Genomic DNA, 23625 nt, shown 5'->3' on the forward strand with positions numbered 1-23625 from the left:
AACCCGTCACCACTTCTGTATTATCGCACACCAAATATCCAGTGTGTGAATGAGGCCTAATGAGTACGTGTTCCATTTGTGAAAACCCCTGATACGACACGTACTTGCACATGGTCGTCTGAGGCCTTACAACGCAAAGTAGTTAAATATTGGTGAATTTCCCTACAGAGTCTCTCGCTCAGATTTTGCTGCCTGTTCGCCCCGTTTTGCTGTAAGGCTATGTGCACACATTCAGGATTTCTTGCAGAAATTTCCTGAGAAAAACCTGAAATTTTCTGCAAGAAATCTGCCTGCGTTTTTTTTGCGCGTTTTTAACGCATTTTGGGGCGCTTTTTTTTTTTTTTTTGCGGATTTTTCCGGACATTTCCCAATGCATTATATAGTCGGAAATCCACAAAAAATCTGCAAAATTAATGAACATGCTGCGTTATTTACCGCGATGCGTTTTTTTCGCGGTAAAATCGCATCATGTGCACAAAAATTGCGGAATTCATTCTAAATGATGGGATGCTTATTGTATGTTTTTTTTTTTTTTTGCGGTTTTATAGCGTTTTTATAGCAAAAAAAAAGCGCAAAATCAGCAACGTGTGCACACAGCCTTAAGTCTGCACAGATTTGTGTCTAATTCCACATCCAGTCACAGGCGGCAGTCAGATGTTCTGTCATTGCTGGGGGGCAGAATACACAGACCGGACAGGGGAACCACAAGTGTCAGCACAGCATACAGCCAGGAGATCAGACTTTGTTTACTAGGAGACTTGCTGTCAAACAGGACGTTTTATCTTTTTTCAGATGGGATCGTTTACTTTTTGCTCCCCTGACAGTTAACCCCTTGTTACTGAGCAGATTGGACGGCAGCCATTGTCTTGGCAGCAGTTTCTTTTTCACACACATACACCCACAGTAGTGCTAGCTCACCTCAGAGCAGGTCAGGTGACCTGGTCATGTGGTGTGCTGCTCGCTTTCCTGCTTCCACAGTGCCTGCTAAGGTGTGCTCTGCCTCCCCAGGAGTGGACATGAGTGGTAAGGCCTCCCCACACCTCGGTACTCCTCAGCCAGCAATGGTGGCAGCTGCCTGCAGACACTGTGCGCCTGGCTCTGTGTGCAGTGTGTGAGGAGACAATGCAGGCAGCAGCTGTCAGGAGATGATCGGGAGCCATCATTGGTCAGGACGTGGCGCTGCGTGCTGCCTGCATTGTGCTGAGTCTTCTGACTCACTCCCCTCTCCACTTAAATAGAAAAAAATGACATTGTTTTCATCTCGTCTCCAGCGCGGAGTTAACAAATCCAGCTAAATGTCAGGTCTCACCCCCGGCTAGGCAAGGTGGCTGTTATACCATCATTATGACACGTCCTGTGTAACCCTTTCAGAGCCATCATGGCCGAAAGCCCACCTCTGCAAAGAACACTTGACTGACTCTAGAGATCTGCAACGATCTCCGTTGTTGTCATCTGCATTTTTAATATTCACTTGTAATGGGCATTGTTTAATAGATTTTTTTTTTTTTGCCATTAAAAAAAGCTACGCCGGACACCAATGCCGCTGACTCTGGCTCCGGACGCTGCTGTTTAACCTTTTAGATTCTACTGTCAATCACGGACAGCGGCATTAAAGTGGAGTGATTGTAGGGTGCCGAAGGGGTTTCCAAGGCAGCCGGGGGTCCTGCTACATTGGCACACCTGTGAAGCCCACTCATATTTTTAATTTACATTACATACAGACTGTGTGTATGTGTGTGTATCAGAGGCGTAGCTATGGTTTCGGTTCGGGGGGGCGAAACCTCCGAGTGGGTGACGCACCCTAATATATATATATATATATATATATATATATATATATATATATATATATATATATATATATATATATATATATATATATATATTTAATATATACACATATATATATACACATATATATATATATACATATATACACAACTCTGGTAAAAATTAAGAGACCTCTACAAAATGTTCAGTTTGTCTGATCTTTCTCTTTATATTCATATTTTTGAGCAAAATGTAAATTGTTCTCTTATTCTATAAACTTCTGATAACATGTCTCCGAATTTCCAAGCAATAATTTTTGTATTTTTTTCTGACACAGAAAAATAGTACCAAAAAAAGTGCTTTCATACCTCAAATAATGCAAAGAAAACAAGTTCATAATCATTTAGAAACAACAATACTAATGTTTTAACTCAGGAAGAGTTCAGAAATCAGTATTTTGTGGAATAACCATGATTTTTTATCACAGCTCTTGGCATGCTTTCCACCTGTCTTTCACACTGCTCCTGGTGCCGTTCTTCTTTGTTTGATGGCTTGTGACTATCCATCTTCCTCTTGATTACATTCCAGAGGTTTTCAATGGGGTTCAGGCCTGGAGATTGGGCTGCTCATGACAGGGTTTTGATGTGGTGGTCTCTTAATTTATGCCAGAGCTGCACGCACGCACGCACGCACGCACGCACGCACACACACACACACACACACACACACACACACACACTGAAAATGTGACAAAAGGGACATGATAAATCATGGTGTCCACTAACTAGCATCACAGGTGTCTACAATCTTGGAATCAGTGAGTGGCCTGGATATAGGGCTACAGATACACTCTGTGTTGTTTGGTGACATGGTGTGTATCACACGCAACATGGACCAGAGGAAGCGAAGGAAAGAGTTGTCTCAGGAGATTAGAAGGAAAATTATAGATAAACATGTTAAAGGTAAAAGTTATAAGACCATCTCCAAGCAGCTTGATGTTCCTGTGAATACAGTTGCACATATTATTCAGAAATTTAAGATCCATGGGACTGTAGCCAAACAGTAAAACAGAGTAATTTTTGGCCTCACTGTGCTCTTTGTGTCTTCAAGTTTCTTGGTGGTGTGTGAACATGTTCCTACAGACTTGTTCAATGTACAAGTAGCCCATGTGTTTCTGGTTCTATAATTGTTTTCTTCTTTCTGCAAGACTGGGGAGTCGACCACTCCTCGTGGGTCATTTGCACTTAAGCTGTTCCATCCGGCATGTCCACATGGACCTTTCCTCTCTGAACCCTGCTTATACAGGTACTATACAGATGATCAGGTTTTTAAATACATCAGATAGGGATAATATACATTAGTTAGGACTGCTCTATATGGGTATACCTTGACGATTGGTGGAGCAGCTTAGTATACATTTTTTTGCAAAAAAAGTATCAAATAAATACCCTGTTTTTTTCCATCTTTTGACTTAGCACTTGCTTTCTACTGTGATTTTTTTTTTTTACAACAGAGTATTTTTGGCCTCACTGTGCTCTTTTGTGCCTTCATGTTGACAAGCCACAAAGCTTCTTGGAGACTGTCCTATGGACAGATGAGCGAAAAATTTAATTTTTTGGAAAGGCACATCAGCTCTATGTTCACAGACCGAAAAACGAAGCATATCAAGAAAAGAACATTGTCCCTACTGTGAAACATGGAGGAGGCTCTGTTATGTTCTGGGGCTGCTTTGCTGCACCTGGCACAGGGTGTCTAGAATCTGGACAGAGTACAATGAAATTCCCAAACTATCAGAGGATTCTAGAGAGAAATGTGCTGCCCAGTGTCAGAAAGCTTTGTCTTAGTGGTGACTGTAAACAAAGACACTGTCAGTCAAACTGACAAAACTGGAGCTGGCTGGTGAATATAGCTGGGTAGGGAAGAGGCTTGGTAAGTGCTTCCACACACCAAAAGCAATTAAGTCTTATTTGCATATCTATGCAAACAAAGTAACATGCTGGCTAGTTAAAGGAATTATGTCAGCAGGTTTTTGCTACATCTTCTGAGAGCAGCATAATCTAGGAAAAGAGACCCTGATTCCAATGATGTATGGCTTCATTTACTGGGTGCTACAGCTGTGACACGATCCATTTTTAGATGGTGCATGTAGTAGAGCTCAGAAAGCTAACCACGCCCACACCAGGCTCTCTATGTGCATAGTCTATTGACAGTGAGCTGCTTATAGGAGGGGGTGTGACCCAACCGGGGCTCACATGCCCTTTAGTCCAGGCAGTAATGATCTCTTGGTGATAAAAACTTCATTGTATGGAAACTGCACACAGCCTGATATGTGACACATCCCTATAATCAGTTTCTCTGATACTACATTATGCTGCCCTTAGATTACATAGCAAAAACCTGCTGGCAGATTACCTTTATATAGTGTGGATGGACTTGTCTTTGCAAGAGTCGCAAAGGCATATAATCCGTTTGGGTGGGAGGCGGTGAAATCCTGCCGACCTTCCCTTTCAAGCTGGATAGGACATGGGGTTTTTATCTGTTTTAATTGATTAAAGCTACAGGTTGTCCTATGATGCCCACATTGGTGACAGGTTCTGTGTGTTTTCAGTCTAGCTCTGAAGCTCATACTACGGTACTTATGTGCGTTGCCTTTTTCTTGTAGCTTGTCTCCGCTGTTTGTTTGGACACAGTGCAATGTTTCTGGTGTTCTATGGACAGGTTGTCAGATTTTCCCCTTTCTCTTCACATTACGATGTTTGTTTTTCTCCATTTGCTCTTTTCCTCTTCTGATATTTGGACAATTATTGTTGATGGTTTTTTTGTTTGTCTGGTCTTATTAAATCCCTGTATGTCTGTCTCTTTGCAGGTCCTGCTCAGGTCCCTATGATGTCCCCGAATGGCTCAGTTCCCCCGATCTACGTGCCTCCAGGATATGCTCAGCAGGTGTGTATTCCCTTCCTCCTGAAGAGCTCTTGAAGTGTTTCTGGTGTTTGAGCGGTTATCATGTTATTGCTCATTACAGCGCATACTATATTCACAGGTCTACATTGTGTCTTTGTATTTTTTTTTTGGCTGGCAATACATTATTGATTGTTGGCATATCCAGAGGGCCAAGCAACAGAATTAAAGTAACGTTTCTCCACTTTTATTAGTAAGCTCTATGGGAGGAAATGATCTCTCTCCTACCACATCTTCCAGCCATATTAACAATCTAATGACTGAGCCCCTCATCTTCTCATGCTTCTAGGGCTGACTCTCTCCAAAGCTTAAGGGACTGGGCAGATACCTATTATGCACTTTATAAATATCTATTTTTAAGTTCCAGCTACCATTGTAACTTGATTTATTACATTTTCTACCATTCTCCCTATCCTGCTATTCCCTACACCTTTTTTTTACCTCTAGTAACTCCCATGACAGCACACTGGAGGATGTTACCCCTTTCCTAATAGGGACAAGAAATGCCAAAGAGGTTAAATAACCCCTCCCACATCCTCCCCCTCAGTGTTCTTTCCTGTCCCTACTACTACTAGGGATGAAGAGGTCATACATGGTGTGCTGTGCCAGCGACAGTCACCGGGGGGGTAAAGAGATTCAGGCCGGGCAGCAGAGGAGCAGACTTACCTCTTCTCCCCGAGCGCTGCTCCCGTCTCCATCCTGGACTCAAGACCCCCCTCCAGTCCGAACCTTCAGGTAAGGTCTGTGGGGGAATTCTTTGGCTTGAGGCCTCTCTGAGCTCTCCAGCCCCTCTCCTCCTCCGGGGAGGAGGAAAGGGAAAGAAACAGGGGGACATTACTCAAACTTGTTCCTCATAAAGAAACCAAACGGGTCCCATCAGGTTATAATCAATCTAAAAACCCTGATTCGATATATAACATACAGAAGATTCAAGATGATATCTGTCAGGTCAACAGTACCTCTGATTGAGCAGGATATCGTCATGGCGACAATAGACCTATGCATATTATCACATCACGATCCATCCAACTTATCGGAGATTCTTAAAATTCGCAATTGCCCAGTGAGAGTACACAGGCGATTATTGTTTCAATGTCCTCCCATTCAGTCTATCCTTGGCCCCACGGATCTTCACAAAGATCATGTCAGAGGTCATGGCATACATCAGAGGTCAGCACATATGCATAGTTCCATAGCTCGATGACCTCTTGTTGGTGGCCCCTTCAGTATCCATGCTACAAGAACATCTACAGATGACAACCCAGATCTTATCGTTTATAGGCTGAATAGTGAACCTCAAAAAATCAGATATGGTTCCTGAAACAACAAAGGCATTCTTAGGAGTCCTACTAGACTCACACAGCCAAACATCTTTCTTGCCCAAGCAAAAACAGATCTACAGAGCAAGAAAGTGATGTCCTTAAGATGGGCCAAGTCCGTTCTCGGATTTATGACATCCTGCATCCAGATGGTAGCATGGGCACAAGCACACACCAGAATGCTTCAGACGCACATCCTATCAAATTGTGACCGATCCCCAGAATCCTTGGACAAGAAGATCCGGATGCCACCTCATGTAAAGACCTCTTTAACATGGTGGCTAAAAACAAGGAACTTGAGCAGAAGGGTTCCCTGGATGCAAGACCCAGCGATCACCATAAAAGTCGACGCCAGCGGGAATTATGGGGAGCCATGGTATCCCAACACGTATTCCAGGGATGCTGTTCAGATGAGATAAGCAGTCGATCCTCAAATTTCAGCAGAGAACTGAAGGCAGTAGAGGAGGTCCTCAAGGCCGCAGGAACCCTAGTCCAGGATACCCATTACAAAATATACTCAAACAACATGACAATAGTTGCCCACCTTCGTCATCAGGGAAGTACAAAGCATGAGTACCTGTAGGCAGTATCAGCCAGAATATTCTCGTTGTCAGAAGAACATCTTCTCTCCCTGTCTACTCTGCACGTAAAAAGTGTAGTAAACATGCAGCCCGATTTTTCTGAGCAGAACAGAAATCCATCCTGGGGAATGAAGTCTATAAATCCCGAGGTATTTCAGATACTGACCAGAAGGTGGGGCCTTCCAGAGGTAGACCTATGTGCAAGTGGACAGAACGCAAAAGTGGATCAATATTATTCGCTAAATCCAGCTGATCCATGCTTAGGTGTAGATTCTTTAGCTCACTCATGGACAGTCAGACTGGCCTATGCCTTCCCTCCATTACCAATCCTACCAAGAGTTCTGCAAAAGATAAGAGTGGAAAAGGTCAAGGTAATCTTGGTAGCAAAATAAGCTGGTTCGGGACCCTTGCCAACCTCAGGATAGAAGGACCAGTATAGCTACCCCTGGTCAGAATCCTCCTTCCCCTGGGGCCAATCTCTCATCTAGATCCAGAGAGGTTACATCCGAAGGCCTGACTTCTGAGTTCTCAATCCTGAAGACCAGAGGATTGTCAGAAAGGGTCATTAGAACATGTGAGGCAGTGACCCCTGTTACAGCTAGGGGGCGCTGTATGTGCTCTCCAGAATGTGCATGGAAGCATAGTGATGCCATGAGGGTGTACTGCAGACACAGGTGTGGCTGTAATTAAAAATAGTGAAGCAGTGACTGATTACTTGCTATATGCACACGTTGCGGATTGGGGTGCAGAATTTTCCGCACAAAATCTGCATCTCCTGGCAGAAAATGCAGGTGCGGATTTGCCACGGATTTTGTGCATTTTTTATGCGGATTTTGTGTGGATTTTCTGCATTTTTTACCCCTGTGGATTTCTATTATGGAAGGGGTCAGAAACGCTGCAGTTTCGCACAAAAGAAGTAGCATGCTACTTTTTTTCCGCACTCCGCAGCGGTTTTCATGCAGATTTTTCTGCATCGTTAGCACAGCTTTTTTTTTTCTATTGATTAACATTGTACTGTAAATCACTTGTCGGAAGTGCAGCGTTTCTGCGCGGAAAAATCCGCTGCAGGTCCGCACTAATTCCGCATCGTGTGCACACAGCCTTAAAGCCCTGTAGTAGAGGGGGAGGTGTGTCAATGTTGGTTTGGAAGCAGACAGAGAAGTTGTATACAGAGCTCTTTGTGTGTGGAGCAACACAGGAGCAAAAGGAACTGACACCCTGTGTTCTGGGCTGTCTTGTGTTTGCCAGGCTGCATTCCGGAGGATAGCGTGAGCTGCACGGTGTGAGTAGAAACTTGGTATCAGCGGGTGGTTGCCCCAGGGAAACTGGACAAAAGGGAAGTCTGGCCTGTTTAGGGACTGCAAAGTAAAGCCGGTTACTGTGTAATTCTAATGGACTGTGTTAAGAAGCCGTGTGCTGTACATTTTCCTGTGGCCTGGATGGAGAAGCCATTTAATGTGTATTGCTAATAGACTGTATGAAGTAGCACAATAAAGAAACATTGTGTTTGAACTTGCTTGGGTCACTGCCGTTTCGCTGTGTATGGTCCTACCGCTGCATCACAGACACTACAGAAAAGCCGAAAGGCAATAACTAACTCTATATACTAGAAGATATGGAAGACCTTTATCTCATGGAGTGCACACAAACAACTTAACTCACACCAGCCAAACTTAGCTTGGATCCTGGACTTTCAACAATCCCTTCACTTACATGCCATGACTGCCATCAGTTAGGTTATTAATGGTTGTTTTAGGAATTCTCTGCCACGCAGAATGCGCTTGTGCAAATCATCAAGATCCGCTGCTGGGAGCTCCCATTACAATTGCCGATCAATGATGTCCCAGATGTGCTCAATGGGAGACAAATCCAGAGACGCTGCAGCCCATGGTCAGTGCTGCCACTAGGAATTTCGGGGCCCCATACTGGCAAAATTTTCGGGGCCCCCCTTGAGACTCCGCCCAGGCTCCACCCCTCGTATCATCCACAGTCCTACTGCCCTCTCTTGCCAAAACTTCACTTCTGCATCACATCCTCACCAATCACGCATTTATAGTTCCCATCACCACATACATGACCAGCAGCTTTTGTTTTGGCCAAAAGATTTTTTTATCCACCACCAAGACAAGGTAGACTCTTCTGGCCGGACTCTACTGTAACTTACTAAACATTTGTTAAAATATCCAATACAATTTAGGTATATTTTTATTTATTTTTCAATTTTTAAATGACCAATAATACCACATACAAGAAACAAATACCGCCACACCATGTCCAGATCACATATTACCACCACATGGTGGCCAATAATACCACATACAAGGGACTACTACCACCACACAATGACCAGACCACATATTACCACCACAGTGACCAAATAATAGCATATACAAGGGACAAATACCGCCTCACCTTGGCTGGACAACATATTACCACCGCATAGTGACCGAATACTGCAATACTAATCATTAATTAAAAAAAAAAAAAACACAATACTATCACCATAAGTGCCATTATACACAGGAGATCTGTACTTAGTATGCAGTGTCTGTGTACAGGTAACACACTAACTACTCACCAGTGACGTCTCTTGGCGAAGTCTTTCAGCCTCACTTTCCAACTTCATCCAGCACAGACCACTATCGCTTCTTCCAGCCAGGGCTCGTATCTGCAGGAAATAACATAGTTATGTAGAGCTCCGCTTGCAGAACACATTGCTTATTTTTTTCCCGACTTCTATACTACACCAGATTGAAAAAAAAAAAGGCGACCTAGTGTCACTCTGCACAGTAACAGGACCGCCCCCCATTTAAAACAGTATGCTCAAAAAATAAAATAAATACATCACTGCAGTAATAATATCCCTTAATAGCCCCTATGGTATTAATATCTGCATCCTGGCCCCGTGTATCTCATTCCTGGCTCCAGCCATATGTTCTCCCATCCTGCCCTCATGAGTATCCATTCTGCCCCCATATGATCTCCCCATCCTGCCCCATCTGTCCCATGATCCTGACCCATCTGTCCCATTATCCTGCCGCCCCATCTGTCTCAATAGTATCCATCCTGCCCCGTGATCCTGCACCATGATCCTGCCCAATGATCCTGCACCATCTGTCTTTATCCTGTCTCACATCCTGCCCCCCTGTCTCACATTCTGCCCCCGTGTCTCACATTCTGCCCCCGTGTTTCACATTCTGCCCCCTGTGTCAAAACTTCTGCCCCCTGTATCAAACATTCTGCCCCCTGTCTTACAAATTCTGCCCCCGTGTCTCACATCCTGTCCCTTCACAAATTCTGCCCATGTCTCACAGCCTGCCCCCTGTCACAAATTCTGCCTGTGTCTCACATCCTGCCACCTGTCACACATTCCCCTATCCCCCCCCCTGTGTAGTTTCCATACCTGCCTCCGGTGTCTCACATCCTGCCTCTTGTCACACATTCTGTCCCCCTGTGTTGTTTTCATTCCTGCCCTCTGTTGTTTTCATTCCTGCCCCCCCCCCCCCGTGGTGTTTCCATCCCTGCTCCCAGTGTTTTCATTCCTGCCCCTAGTGCTTTCATTCCTGCCCCCTGTGGTGTTTCCATTCCTGCCCCCTGTGGTGTTTTTGTTCCTGCCCGTGTGGTGTTTTTATTCCTGCCCCCTGTGGTGTTTTTATTCCTGTCCCCTGTGGTGTTTCCATTCCTGCCCCTTGTGGTGTTTCCATTCCTGCCCCCTGTGGTGTTTTTATTCCTGCCCCCTGTGGTGTTTTTATTCCTGCCCCCTGTGGTGTTTTTATTCCTGCCCCCTGTGGTGTTTTTATTCCTGCCCCCTGTGGTGTTTCCATTCCTGCCCCTTGTGGTGTTTCAATTCCTGCCCCCTGTGGTGTTTTTATTCCTGCCCCCTGTGGTGTTTTTATTCCTGCCCCCTGTTGTTTTCATTCCTGCCCCCTGTTGTTTTCATTCCTGCCCCCCTGTGGTGTTTCCATTCTTGCCCCCAGTGTTTTCAGTCCTGCCCCCTGTGGTGTTTTTATTCCTGCCCCCCTGTGGTGTTTTTATTCCTGCCCCCTGTGGTGTTTTTATTCCTGCCCCCTGTGTTGTTTTCATTCCTGCCCCCTGTTGTTTTCATTCCTGCCCCCCTGTGGTGTTTCCATTCTTGCCCCCAATGTTTTCAGTCCTGCCCCCCTGTGGTATTTTTATTCCTGCCCCCCTGTGGTGTTTTTATTCCTGCCCCCCTGTGGTGTTTTTATTCCTGCACCCCTGTGGTGTTTTTATTCCTGCCCCCCTGTGGTGTTTTTATTCCTGCCCCCCTGTGGTGTTTTTATTCCTGCCCCCTGTGGTGTTTTTATTCCTGCCCCCAGTGGTGTTTCCATTCCTGCCCCCCGCAAGGCAACAAAGGACACTGAACCTGCATCTCAGACGCAGGTTCAGTGTACTGTCGGAAGCCTGCCGCTGGGGCCCGGGCCCGATGGGCAGATGAGACTGGGCCCGCTGCGGGCCCCCTCTGCCCACCGGGCCCCATACGCCAGTCAGGTCAGTAATGCCCTGATGGCCGCCGTGCCCACGGTAGCAGGTTTAGTGTTGCAAAGGATGAAAAATGTCTCCTAGGACACTCATTGAGAGCAGCCAAGGAGTATGAGTGCGGGTTTTTCTTCATGTGTCGTTAATATTTATACTGAATGAATAGAGAGGTTTTTGAGAGTGTTTCAATTGCTTCATAATTTGTGTCTCTCCATCCTGTGACTTCCATAATTCCATGACTTTTCCTTCTTGCTATTAAACTCTTTAACATTGAAATTGCATTTGCTCCTGCGGCAATTGTAACTAGATATAGTATAAAGATAAAGTGTACTCCAGAGCGCTGGTTGTGAAGTAAAACTGAAAAATAATGATGGAATTGCTGTTTGTTTTGCATTTCTTCTAAAAAGAAAATTCTTAAAAGCTGATCAATTACTTATATGTACCCCCAAACCCTACCCATAAAAACTGCTGCTCAAAGTTGAAATTTTCCGTAAATCATACTTTTATTTGATATAATACTGTAGTGTGAAAAAACTAAATTTATTTTGTCGCCCAATTCTTATTAACCTGTAAATCCAAAATGTGTTTATTTACATTTCTGCCAAAATAGTTAACAAAAGCTAATTGATAGAATAGCTAAAAATGGAGATCTTGAACAATACAACTGAATAAAGTACCCCTAACCCCCTACCGACGTATGATATGGAGTTTTGATATATGGGTTGCCATTGCAGCTTGGGGGTCTCCTGGACACCCCAGAGCCTGTCATGATGGTCCGCCTGTGAAAGTCAGCCTATGGCTAGCTTTCATAGGAGACTGATTTTTTTTCTATACACCGCAGATCTGTGATATTACTGTATATAGCCAAGTGATTGGACGATTGCAGGTTCAAGTCCCCTAAGGGGACTACAGGATACAGTATATAGTAAAAAAAAAAAAAAGAAACCATTTATAAAATATGAAAAAAATAAAATAATGTTCCCCCATTAAAAATTAAGAAATAACAAATTCACATGTGTAGTGTCTCCACTTACATAAAACTGAGATCTATTGATATATAAAATTAACCCAAATGGGTAACTGGCATAGCGAGAAAAAAAAAGAAAAATTCCAGAATTGCGTTTTTTTTTCCCCGTCGCTACAACGCATCGTATTAGCCACAGAATTGTAGCAATGAAAACCTCAACTCAGGGCGTGAAAAACAGACCCTCACTCAGCTTCAGCATCAGAAGATTGAAAGCACTACGGCTCTCGGAAAGTGGTATTATTTTTTACTTTTTTCACCACTCAAAGGGGTTATCCTTCAAGTCTTCAGTCTCTCATGGAAGGATCAATATTTCATCTATAAATTCTAGTAGGACTAGCCGGTATTAGATCTGTTGGTATAGCGGGGTCTCGCTCCATACGTTAATGTGCTTATTTAAGATGTGGCTGGAAACATTTTAACCTGCAGATATAGGAACCTGGCATTATACATTTTGTAGAAGATAAAATCCGCACTATAACCTTTGTTCTATTGAGATAGACACCTTAGTTAAACTTTAATTGGCGAATGTGCAGATACACCTACGTAGGAAACGCCGGGGAAATAATGACCCGTCTCTGATTCCCAGCCCACATAATGGAAACTGTAAGTTCTGGTTAATATTTCCACACTTTTGAAATATCCTAAATCATTTGTCTTTGATGCTTGGCTTTGTGTCCTCTGGACTTTGGATATTCACATGTCAGCCTCACGTTGCAGATCCCTGTCACTTTACAGGAACAGGACTGTCACTATTGATGGAGCGGAGCGGGCGCTGCCTTAATGCAAGTGTCCATTACCATTCCTACAGAATGAGGACTGTTCTTGCTAAGATTTAGGAGCATTAACAATGGGAACAAGAGAGAGAAAAATTAATTGGTGCAATATGTCACCTGAGCGATGGGAATAGTCCTACATTAAATTCTTTATAATGGTGTAAATTTGGGGTTAAGCAAAGTGTCAGTGTATAACTGGGCAGGATCAGGAAGGAAGAGGTGACAACCATTAAGGAACCCATACAAATTATAGATATAAGTTGGCTAAACCAGCCAATGTCTCCAATTTCAGCCAACAGGGGCTATACTCACCATGGCAGATGCTGGGGAAAAGATTTCAGTGTGCCCCCCAAAAATAAATCTGCTTTCTGAAATGATATAATATGCAAACATTTAATATATGAAATTGGAACTGCATCACTGCTATAGAAAATGTTTAAAAATGAAGATACTTGGCTCACAAATTCCCCAGTTTATGAAAGCCCATTAGCTTTGATGGAACGCTGATATGTCTCCTCTCTCTGTCGCGCCCGCTCTCTTAGGAACGATTCACACCAAGCTTTACCTTGGTAATAAATAAATACCCCAGACACTAAGTCACAATAAAAACTTGGTAAATTCTCCTTGAATTCTATGGTTTTACGTTTCAGGACTTTACAGAGAAAAACCATTTTGGACTTGGTTACGGATATCTGATAGGACTACCGTGCACTACAGTTTTTCAAAGTCACATTCATATGTTAAGGAAAAAAATCAGCATGAAAATGAAAACATGGTGCAGATATCAAATCCTCATCTTGTTCCCTGTATGGATTTTTTTTGCCCATTTCACCGCATTCAATGCTTAGTAGGGGAGTAGGATGAAATCTGCACTGAAATCTGCACGTATCGAAGATACAAATCCGTAGCAGAAATTTCCCATAGTGTTTGGACATGGCTTTAAAGAAGCTTTTGGGAAAGTGGATATCAAATGTTGTAAAATACCTAAAACCACAAACACAATTTCCACCTTCCGTCTCTGGGTCCACTTCCGGCTCTTTGCTCCTGCTCCAGTCTCGGTGTATTGGCTGCGTCGGCGGTGTATTGGCTGCGTCGGCGGTGTATTGGCTGCGTCGGTGGTGTTTCACCACTGTAGCCAATCCCTAAGCTCATCAACTTGTGCCTTGTTCATGGGCAGAGCCACTGAGCTCAGTGATGTTCTGCAGTGCGGACTTCATGTCTATAGCCCTGCAGCCAAACAACATAGAATAGGGCAGTGACAGAGACTAATGGCTGGAACTAGGGAATGTCAGTAATGCTATTTTTATTTATTTTTTTATTTTTATATTGGTATCACACAGCTTGTAGCAAAAAGTTTTCTGAAAGAGAACATCCCCTTTAACTTGAACGTTGTAAGATTTGCCAACATTTGTTTATGCACAAGTTTCTTAAAGGGATTTGTGCCACTAACTAAAGTATGTTTTAATCAATAGATCTCGGAATAATAATAATTTCCATAATTGTACAAAACTAATGTTCCTGTGCTGTGATAATCTTATAATTGTGCCCATGCTGTGTATTGTGTAATGGCTGTGTCTGACCGTGCAGGGACATGGTCTGATCATCCCACATCTCCTGGGCATGGAGGACGCAAAAGAGAGAATACAGACAGGACATCATGGGATCACAGCTGATACTTCCTTTCTCTTTTGCGGTGTTGGGACACGTGGTGCCCGGTGCCCAGTCAGCGCAAGTGTTACCTTTTTAAGATAATTCCTGATGTCATTCTTCTTTGGCACTGTGGTGATCACACTTGCTGATGGACCAAGAGCCAGTGGCCTTTGATCAACCCCTTATATTCTTGGTGTAATACATCTTTCACACTTGGTTAAATATTAGTGTAATTTGCCATGTATTGTTCATCATTCCTGTGAAATACCTCCCGGCATCTGTGGCTCTTCTTTTTTACTAGCCGGTCTGGCTTGGCGTCACACCGCAACAATGACATTGTGCGAAGTTGGCTAATTAATTGAAGAGCAGCAAGACTCCCGACAAGCGACCACAGATTACTATTATGGCTGAAGGATCTGGGTCCTGCAGATCGGCTCACAGTAACTCTGCTCGTGGGATTATTGTCTAATATGTATCCTGGACATAGTCCACCTCTCACTGATGTGGCATCTGTTGGCCTCTTACCAGGTCTCGTACACTGCTGGCAGGAATTGTGCACTGGTCTTATTAATTAGAATAGTCTGAATGCATGAATGCTGCAGGAGGTAAAAGAAAAGAAAGATTTTTAATAGAAAATATATGTTTTCATTTTCCTTTTTTGAGTAAATTTAAAATTTTGGGGGGCATAAAATACATGTAAATACAGCTTTAAACTGCACTCCTAGGGCCTAATTAACACATATCTGGTCCTCACCAACAGCCTAACCTCTGGTGACAACAAGAACACCATGGATATCTGTAGTTAGTGGTTTTTACATATTATCTTGCAGTTTGGAAGCTAATTTTGGGCACACCAACATTTGTCTGAATGAAGCCTTACATCGTGCTTCTTGATTTTTCCCTAGGTGATTGAAGACAATGGTGTGCGAAGAGTTGTAGTGGTTCCACAACCTCCAGAGTTCCACACGAGTGGTCATCCTGTCCTACATCGGCCACCTCCCCCTCTGCCTGGTTTTATACCCCTTCCTGCTATGATGCCTCCACCCCATCGCCACATTTACTCAGCAGTCAGTGGAGCAGGAGATATGGCTGCCCAATACACCCCTCAGTATCACCCTTCACAGGTATATGGAGATTTGGGTAAGTACTCTAGATTTGTAGACTGTAACTGCCAATGTGGTTTTATGTGTTAATCCTATATGAAAGTGACCATAATATATTTAATACAGATTTTATTAACCAAAATTTATTATTTTTACTGAAAATGTTATTTTTTTCATTATTTGGTTTATTTACATTTTCAATTTGAATTGCATATTATTTTGATTAGTTTTTATTCCTTTTTAGCAAGTTTATTTGTATTTAGCAGCTTAGTATTGTCCCAAAACTGTAAGGCCGGTTTGACCGTGCTATGCATGGACTGCCGGGGATGTTCTGACCTGAACTCTGCAGCCTCATAAAGTGGCACCTCTGGTCAAAATTACTGGTCTTGAGAACAGTTAAGCAAGTTGAAGATGAAATGATCTCTAAAGGGCTAAAGTTAAAGATGACACATTTCCTTTGTATTTTAGGCAAAAAAAAATTCTTATTCATTATTTTAAAAATTACAAAAAGAAAAATTGGCTCATGCAAAATTTTGGGCACCCTTGGAGATTTGTGTGCTCAGATAACTTTGACCAATGTTTCAGACCTTAATTAGCTTGTTCACTATCATTTTTGGGAAAGGCCAGGTAATGTAAATTTCCCAGTTTTATAACACCCCAGCCTCCTCTGACCTTGTGCCAAAAAACAGCAGCCATTGGGTTCTTAGTGCCTAGCACGCTGAAAATGTTGGAGGCCCACAAAGCAGGAGAAGGCTATAAGAAGATAGCGAAGCGTTTTCAAGTTACCCTATCCTCAGTTGGAAACATAGATTAGAAATGTCAGTTAACCAGAGCAGAGGAGATCAAGATAAGGTCTAAAAGACCTAGCAAAATTTCAGTGGTAGCTGCTCGTAGGATTGCTAGAAAGGCAAATCAGAACCCCCAGCTTGACGCCAAAAGACTTGCAGAAAGATTTAGCAGACTCTGGATTTATGGTACATTGTTGTAGTGTTTAGAGACACCTGCACAAATATGGCGTTTATGGAAGAGTCATCAGAAGAAAGCCTCTCCTGCGGCCTCACCATAAAATTCAGCTTCAGAATGGTGCAAAAGAACATCTAAACTAGCCTGATGCATATTGGAAAAAAGTACTGTGGACCAATGAGGTTAAAATAGAACTCTTTGGCCAATGCATACAAAACAACCCAGGAATCTCACAGAAATAGAAGAATGGATGAAAATCCCTCAAACAAAAATTGAGACACTTGGATGGCTGCAAAAAGTGTTTACAAGCTGTGATACTTTCAAAATGGGGGTGCTGCATGGTACTAACCATAGAATGCACCCAAACTTTTGCATCAGCCCATTTTCCTTTTTTGTAAATTGTAAAGGATAAAAAAAATAAATATACCGTAGTTATTTCTTTTGCCTAAAATGCAAAGGAAATGTGGCACTTTAACTTTAGCCCTTTTAGAGATAATAATCTTTATTTTATATAGCGCTAACATATTCCGCAGCGCTTTACAGTTTTGCACACATTATCATCGCTGTCCCCGATGGGGCTCATAATCTAAATTCCCTATCAGTATGTCTTTGGAATGTGGGAGGAAACCGGAGTGCCCGGAGGAAACCCACGCAAACACGGAGAGAACATACAAACTCTTTGCAGATGTTGTCCTGGGTGGGATTAGAACCCAGGACTCCAGCGCTGCAAGGCTGCAGTGCTAAGGCTACGTTCACATTAGCGTTTTGCGTGTTTGCGTCGGGCGACGCAGCGGCGACGCATGCGTCATGCGCCCCTATATTTAACATGGGGGACGCATGGACATGCGTTGTGCTGCGTTGTGCGACGCATGCGTTTTTTTTGCCGCAAGCGTCGGGCGCAGAAAACGCAACAAGTTGCATTTTTCTTGCGTCCAAATTTCGGCAAAAAACGACGCATGCGTTGCAAAACGCAGCGTTTTTGCGTGCGTTTTGGTGCGTTTTTATTTGCGTTGTGCGTTGCGTCGCCGACGCAGCGGCGCACAACGCAAATGTGAACGTAGCCTAACCACTGCGCCACCGTGCTGCCCCTAACTATTCATAATAGCAATTTTGACCGAGGGTACCCAAACTTTTACATGTCATGTAGGCACATAAGACAGTAACCACAAACCATTCTTGACTGGATGTGTCTTGAATAGAAAATGTTAACACTATATTAGTTATTTCACTAACTTTGCAAAAGCGAATTGAATTGAATTATACCACTACTTCCACTATGACTTCTCGGTATTAATACATGTTTTAATTATGAATTAATTTACCCCCACCGGCATATGGGGTTAACATGTTTAAAGTAGATCTGTTAACGCATTTCACAAAACAAAATGTATAGAACAGTAAACTGATCTTAGACCTAATGAGGCTGGTGTACTTATTTTGATAATGCATGCTAAACTATTCTGACATTTTAAAGTCAATCTCTGACCACCTTGCCAGCTCCTCATTGTCCCTCCTCATGCTGTTCAGTACAAACTGCAGCTGTCAGTCAGCCTGAATGGGTGGGCGGCCGGAGGAAGAGTGGAGAGACACACAATCCAAGCTGCTTGAGGTCTAGTGTGAAGTCTCCATAATCAGTGATGGTTTGGGGCACAATGTCATCTGCTGGTGTAGGTCCACTGTGTTTTATCAAGACCAAAGTCAGTGCAGCCGTCTACCAGGAAATTTTAGAGCAGTTCATGCTTCCCTCTGCAGACAAGCTTTTTGGAGATGGAAATTTAATTCTCCAGCAGGACTTGGCACCTGTCCACACTGCCAAAAGTACCAATACCTGGTTTAAAAACGACAGTATCACTGTGCTTGATTGGGCAGCAAACTCGCCTGACCTTAACCGTATAGAGAATCTATGGGGTATTGTCAAGAGGAAGATGAGACACCAGACCCAACAATGCAGACGAGCTGAAGGCTGCTATCAAAGCAACCTGGGCTTCTACAACTACTCAACAATGTCACAGGCTGATCACCTCCATGTCACGCCGGATTGATGCAGTAATTGATGCAAAAGAAGCCCCGACCAAGTATTGAGTTCATTTACTGAACATACATTTCAGAAGGCCAACATTTCAGATTTTAAAATAATTTTTCAAGCTTGTGTTATAAAGTATTCTAATATACTGAGATAATGACTTTTGGGTTTTCATTGGATATAAGCCATAATCCTCAACATTAACAGAAATAAACACTTGAAATAGATCACTCTGTTTGTAATGACTCTTTATAATGAGTTTCACTTTTTGTATTGAAAAACTGAAGTAAATTAACTTGTTGATGATATTCTAATTTAGTGAGATGTACCTGTAAGTTCCCTGATCCTTTGATCAGTGCAGGTCCCGTACCCCCACAATCAGTTTATCAGCTATCATGTGTATAGATGACTTCTTTCCATCAGCGAAACCCTTTATCAATCAGTAGTCACCATACAATTTGCATAGACCTGTGTAAAAGGGCCTTTAAGCAAATGTTGATGGACTTGTAATATCGTCAACTGGTGCTTACTCAGGAAGGAAATCTGTCTGTGTAACTGCACGATAATTGTGGTGATTATGAGATCTGGAGTCCTAAGAAATCTGTTGTTACCACCACTAGATGAACATGGACGCTGTAAGCAGAAGGAATCTCATACATTTGGATGTACATTATGTAATCCCTACATGGCTGACACCCACAGATCTGTCTCATTAATATTTGTGTTGACAGCTTTAGGGATATACAGCATATGCTACACTATAATTATATCCTGGCTTGTGTCCCACGGTGTCCTAGCTACCGATTCACGCTGATCCTTAAAGGAGAACGCGGAAGTGTTTTTCTTTTTTTTTTTTTAAATTCCCAGACTTGTTTAAATTAATATATTATCACTTTCCTTGATACCTCACAGGCCCTGTTCACCTGCTCTCACTAGACTCAACTTCCTTGTCCAGTCCTCAACGCACCAGAAGATGCCAGAAATGTCCACTTAGCCGATCACTGGTCGCAGCGGTGAGCCCTCGCAGTCAGTGGCTGAGGAGGCATTTCTGGTTTGCTGAGGAAGTAGAGACCAGTGAGGACTAGATGAGCGCTGGAACATAACGTAAGACGAATCAAGGATGGGGTTAGTATTGCTTTAGTATTTTAAACCAATCGTGATACATGAATCCCTTTTTTTGAAGAAGGGTTAAATGGATTGCCCAGAGATATTTTTGATTTTCAGGCTGCCATCCGATCAAAATGGCCACAGTAGGTAAAATGGACATCTGATGGCTTGTCAGTATGAATGGCTCATCATTTAGAGACGAGAATGTTTAGAATTCCTTGTCCTACAGAAGTTTTGGACCCAGCGTATTATATAGACACTAGAGATGAGCGAGTATTAAACTGCTTGGATGCTCGTTACTCAAACCGAACAATTCTTAATGCTCCGAGTGCTCGTTTTGAGTAACGAGTATAATGGGAGTCAAACGGAAATCCAAGCATTTTTCCAGCAGACCCCACAAGGAGTAGTGTAAATGTGTAAATGGATAAAAAAAAGTACTGAATGGAAGGAGAACAGCATGCAAAACAAACTGCAAGCAGGGTCAACCATACACACTTGGAGGCACCAGCTGTAGTGCCTCATTCAAATATTTAGATCAAAGTAAAGTTGTGGTACTAATAGACTCATAAAAGCTCTACACACAGCAACCAATCAAAAATAAGGATATCTAAATAAGAAAATCCTAACAAGGTATCCATGTCATGCTCAAAATTGACATGTAACACAAGATCCAGAGAGAGAGATAAGGGGATTTTTTACAAATCAATATAAATTTTATTGCATATAAATAACAGGCAAAAAATAGTGGTCAGGTAAGAAAATAACTGCAGGTAAAGAGACTGGTGCCAGCAAAAAAAAAAAAAATTATAGTACACCGGGAAAAGAAACACGTGTCTCATAGCAACACCTGCACAAAGCTAAATCAATAAATGACAGATGACTGCAAAAAATCAGCTAGCTGACCAGTAGGTCTAGTAAATAGTCTAGGCTACCGGTTCAGGCTAATAGCCCAACATTACCCTAAGGAAAAGCATAAGAGTTAATTTGCTATATATGCATACGATTTCAAGCTCAGAATAAAGAAATTTCATACATAGGTGTTTCAGGTTAAAGGTGTTTAAATAAAGGAGGAATGCAATAGGATATTACCTTGAGACATGTGAACCACCTGCGGGGGTTCGGATGAGACACATAGGAGCTTCATATTGCAGTAAGTGCAAAAAAACTACAGGCAGGGTCAACCATAAACCCTTGAGGCACCAGCTGTAGTGCCTGACTCAGATATTTAGAACAAAGTATAGTTGTGGTACTCTTACACTCATTAAAGCTCTACACACAGTACAAAGCCTGCCAGTAATTACAAGCAGGGTCATCCATACACCCTTGAAGGCGCCAACTGAAGTGCTGCATAGAAAAAAAATAAAGTGTAGTTGTGGTGTTTCTATACTTATAAAGGCCAAGAAAAAATATCAGGAGAGTCATCCATAGACCCTAGAGGGCAGCAACTGGCAAGCCTCATACAAATATTGAATAGTAAAAACACTTTATAAGCAGCTGTGATCTGGTGGTGTAGAAAAGTCAGGTCTAATCCAGTCTTTGCTCATTTTTATCAAAGTGAGCCTGTCAGCACTTTCTGTTGACAGGCAAAAGCGCCTGTCTGTTATGACTCTCCCGGTGGCACTAAAAACCCACTCAGATAAGATGCTTGCTTCAGGGCAGCACAACACCTCCAAGGCATAGGGTGACCACTCATGCCAGGTGTCAAGCTTTGAGACACAATAGCTGAAGATCACAGAGGAAGTAGGGAGTATTCTGGTCTTGTTGGCCAGATATTGCTTGACCATCTTTAAAAACTTTTCCCTCCTTGTCAGCTTTTCACAGTGCACCTTTTTCTGCTGTCTCTCCCCCAGGTTACACCCATTATCACACACACACGACCATGCCTGTTTGTGGGTTCAGCGGCCAGAGTCATAGATCTGTCTGGTCTGTAGTTCCTTTTAATAACTCTGCTGCAGTGTTCGCTTTGTCTCCTAGACAAATTAGGCTCAGCAACGCATGTTGACACTTCACTGAGGCAGTGCTGCAGAGCTTCCAGCTGATGCAGATGACATGCTCTGAGATAGCACCTCAGAGATGGAGGATGAGGAAGGGCAGGAGGGGGTGGAGGATCATTTGATAGAAATAGGGCCAGAAATCCTCTGTCTGTAGCACCTGTGCCGTACCAGGGTGGATCTCAGCCTCCATAAAGTTTACCCAGTGTGCTGTCACGGAAATGTAGCATCTCTGGCCACTAGCACTTGTCCTTGTGCCAGTTGTTAAGCGGACAATCCCAGGAACCGCATTGGTAAGGTCACGGGTGATGTTCTTTGTCATGTGCTGGTATAAGGTGGAGACGCAACAATGGGAGAACTAGTGGTGGCTGGGGACAGAGCCTTGAGTTACCAAATTCTACACCTGTAGCAGGCCAATTTTGTTTTTTTATTTCAAACCAACTAAATTTCACACAAACCAAGTTCTACAGTATATATAAGTCAATTTTTGAACAACCAAATTTGTACACCTGTATCAAGAAATTTTTTGGATTCTATTTCAAACCAGTGAAATTTCACATAAAGCAGGTTCTACAGTATGTATGACAATAGTCAGTTTTTGAAACAAAAGTATTGTGTACTGTACCAGACCAAGCAGATTTTAAAAATTTTAATTCACCGTCATTTTACACAATGTACGTTAAAATGTATGGATGACTAAATGAATCCAGACAAAATTTTCAACGCTTTTTTGGAGCCTTTTATGTACGTCCGAAATGTAATAGAATGCACCTAATACTGTCTGGATGACTTTTTGAATCCAGACAAAAAAAAAACTTTTAAAAATTTGGTCTGGATTCAATTACTCATGCATACAGTGCTAGGTGCTTTCTGTTACATTTTGGTGGCATATAAGACTTAACCCCTTAATGACCGCCAATACGTCTTTTAACTGACCTGAGATATAAGAGAATAGTATCCCCATACAGGTGACAATCCAGCATCTATCGGTTGTGCACTATAGCTGACAACTTGCTGTACCAGCCACGATCAGTATTTGCACCATCTAAATCTGTTTAACCCCTTAGATGCTGCTGTCAATAGTGACTACATCATTATAAATGGTTAACAGAGCGTGGGGGCTTCTTCTTTGACCCAATTGGTACCCTCATATCATGATTTTGTTGTCCTGACGTTTGCCATGGCAATTCATGGCCAAATAGCGGCCTTAGAGTCTGACGGCTGTAGTAATCAGTTTAGAAGTTAGAGACATTTAGGTGGTAAAAATACACATTTTCATTTCTGTCATACCACTTTGCATTAATTCCTGTAAAGCACCTGAAGAGTTAATAAACTACCTGACTGCAGTTTTTGATATGTCAGGGGGTGCTGCTTTTAAAATGGTATCACGTTTGTGGGTTTCCCAATATATGGGACCCCTAAAGTCACTTCAAACATGGATAAGTCCCTAAAAAAATAAATTTTGTAAATTTCTTTGAAAAAATGAAAAATTGCTGCTACATTTTTAAACCTCCTAAACTGCTAACAAAATAAAATAATATTTTACAAATGGTCCTGATGTAAAGCAGACATGTGGGAAATGTTATTTATTAATGGTTTGCTGTGGTATGACTATCTGGATTAAAGGGATAATCATTCAAATTTAGAAAATTGCTAATTTTTTAACATTTTTCTCAAATTTTTGATATTTTTTATAAATAAACACAAAAAATGTTGTACAAAATTTACCATTATCATAAAGTATAATGTGTCACGAAAAAACAATCTCAAAATCACTGGGATTTGTTGAAGCGTTGCAGAGTTATTACCACATAAAGTGACACTGGTCAGATTTCAAAAATTTGGCTCGGTCACTAAGGGGTT

At 42.5% G+C, this 23625-nt stretch overlaps 1 protein-coding gene across 3 annotated transcripts in view; it reads left to right on the plus strand.

Annotated features, from left to right (window-relative positions):
- The window catches only part of FNDC3A (fibronectin type III domain containing 3A), a 365351-nt gene that overhangs the window by 249824 nt on the left and 91902 nt on the right, over nt 1-23625 (plus strand). For 2 of the 3 annotated variants that reach the window (XM_069758841.1, XM_069758840.1), the window contains exons 4-5: nt 4637-4713; nt 15481-15715. In XM_069758841.1, coding sequence (XP_069614942.1) covers nt 4637-4713; nt 15481-15715 — 312 coding nt within the window. Of the gene's footprint in view, nt 1-941; nt 1024-4636; nt 4714-15480; nt 15716-23625 lie in introns of those variants that run through there. The other variant, XM_069758842.1, reaches the window with a different exon arrangement.

This window comes from Ranitomeya imitator, chromosome 3, assembly GCF_032444005.1.
Source record: "Ranitomeya imitator isolate aRanImi1 chromosome 3, aRanImi1.pri, whole genome shotgun sequence".
NCBI lineage: Eukaryota > Metazoa > Chordata > Amphibia > Anura > Dendrobatidae > Ranitomeya > Ranitomeya imitator.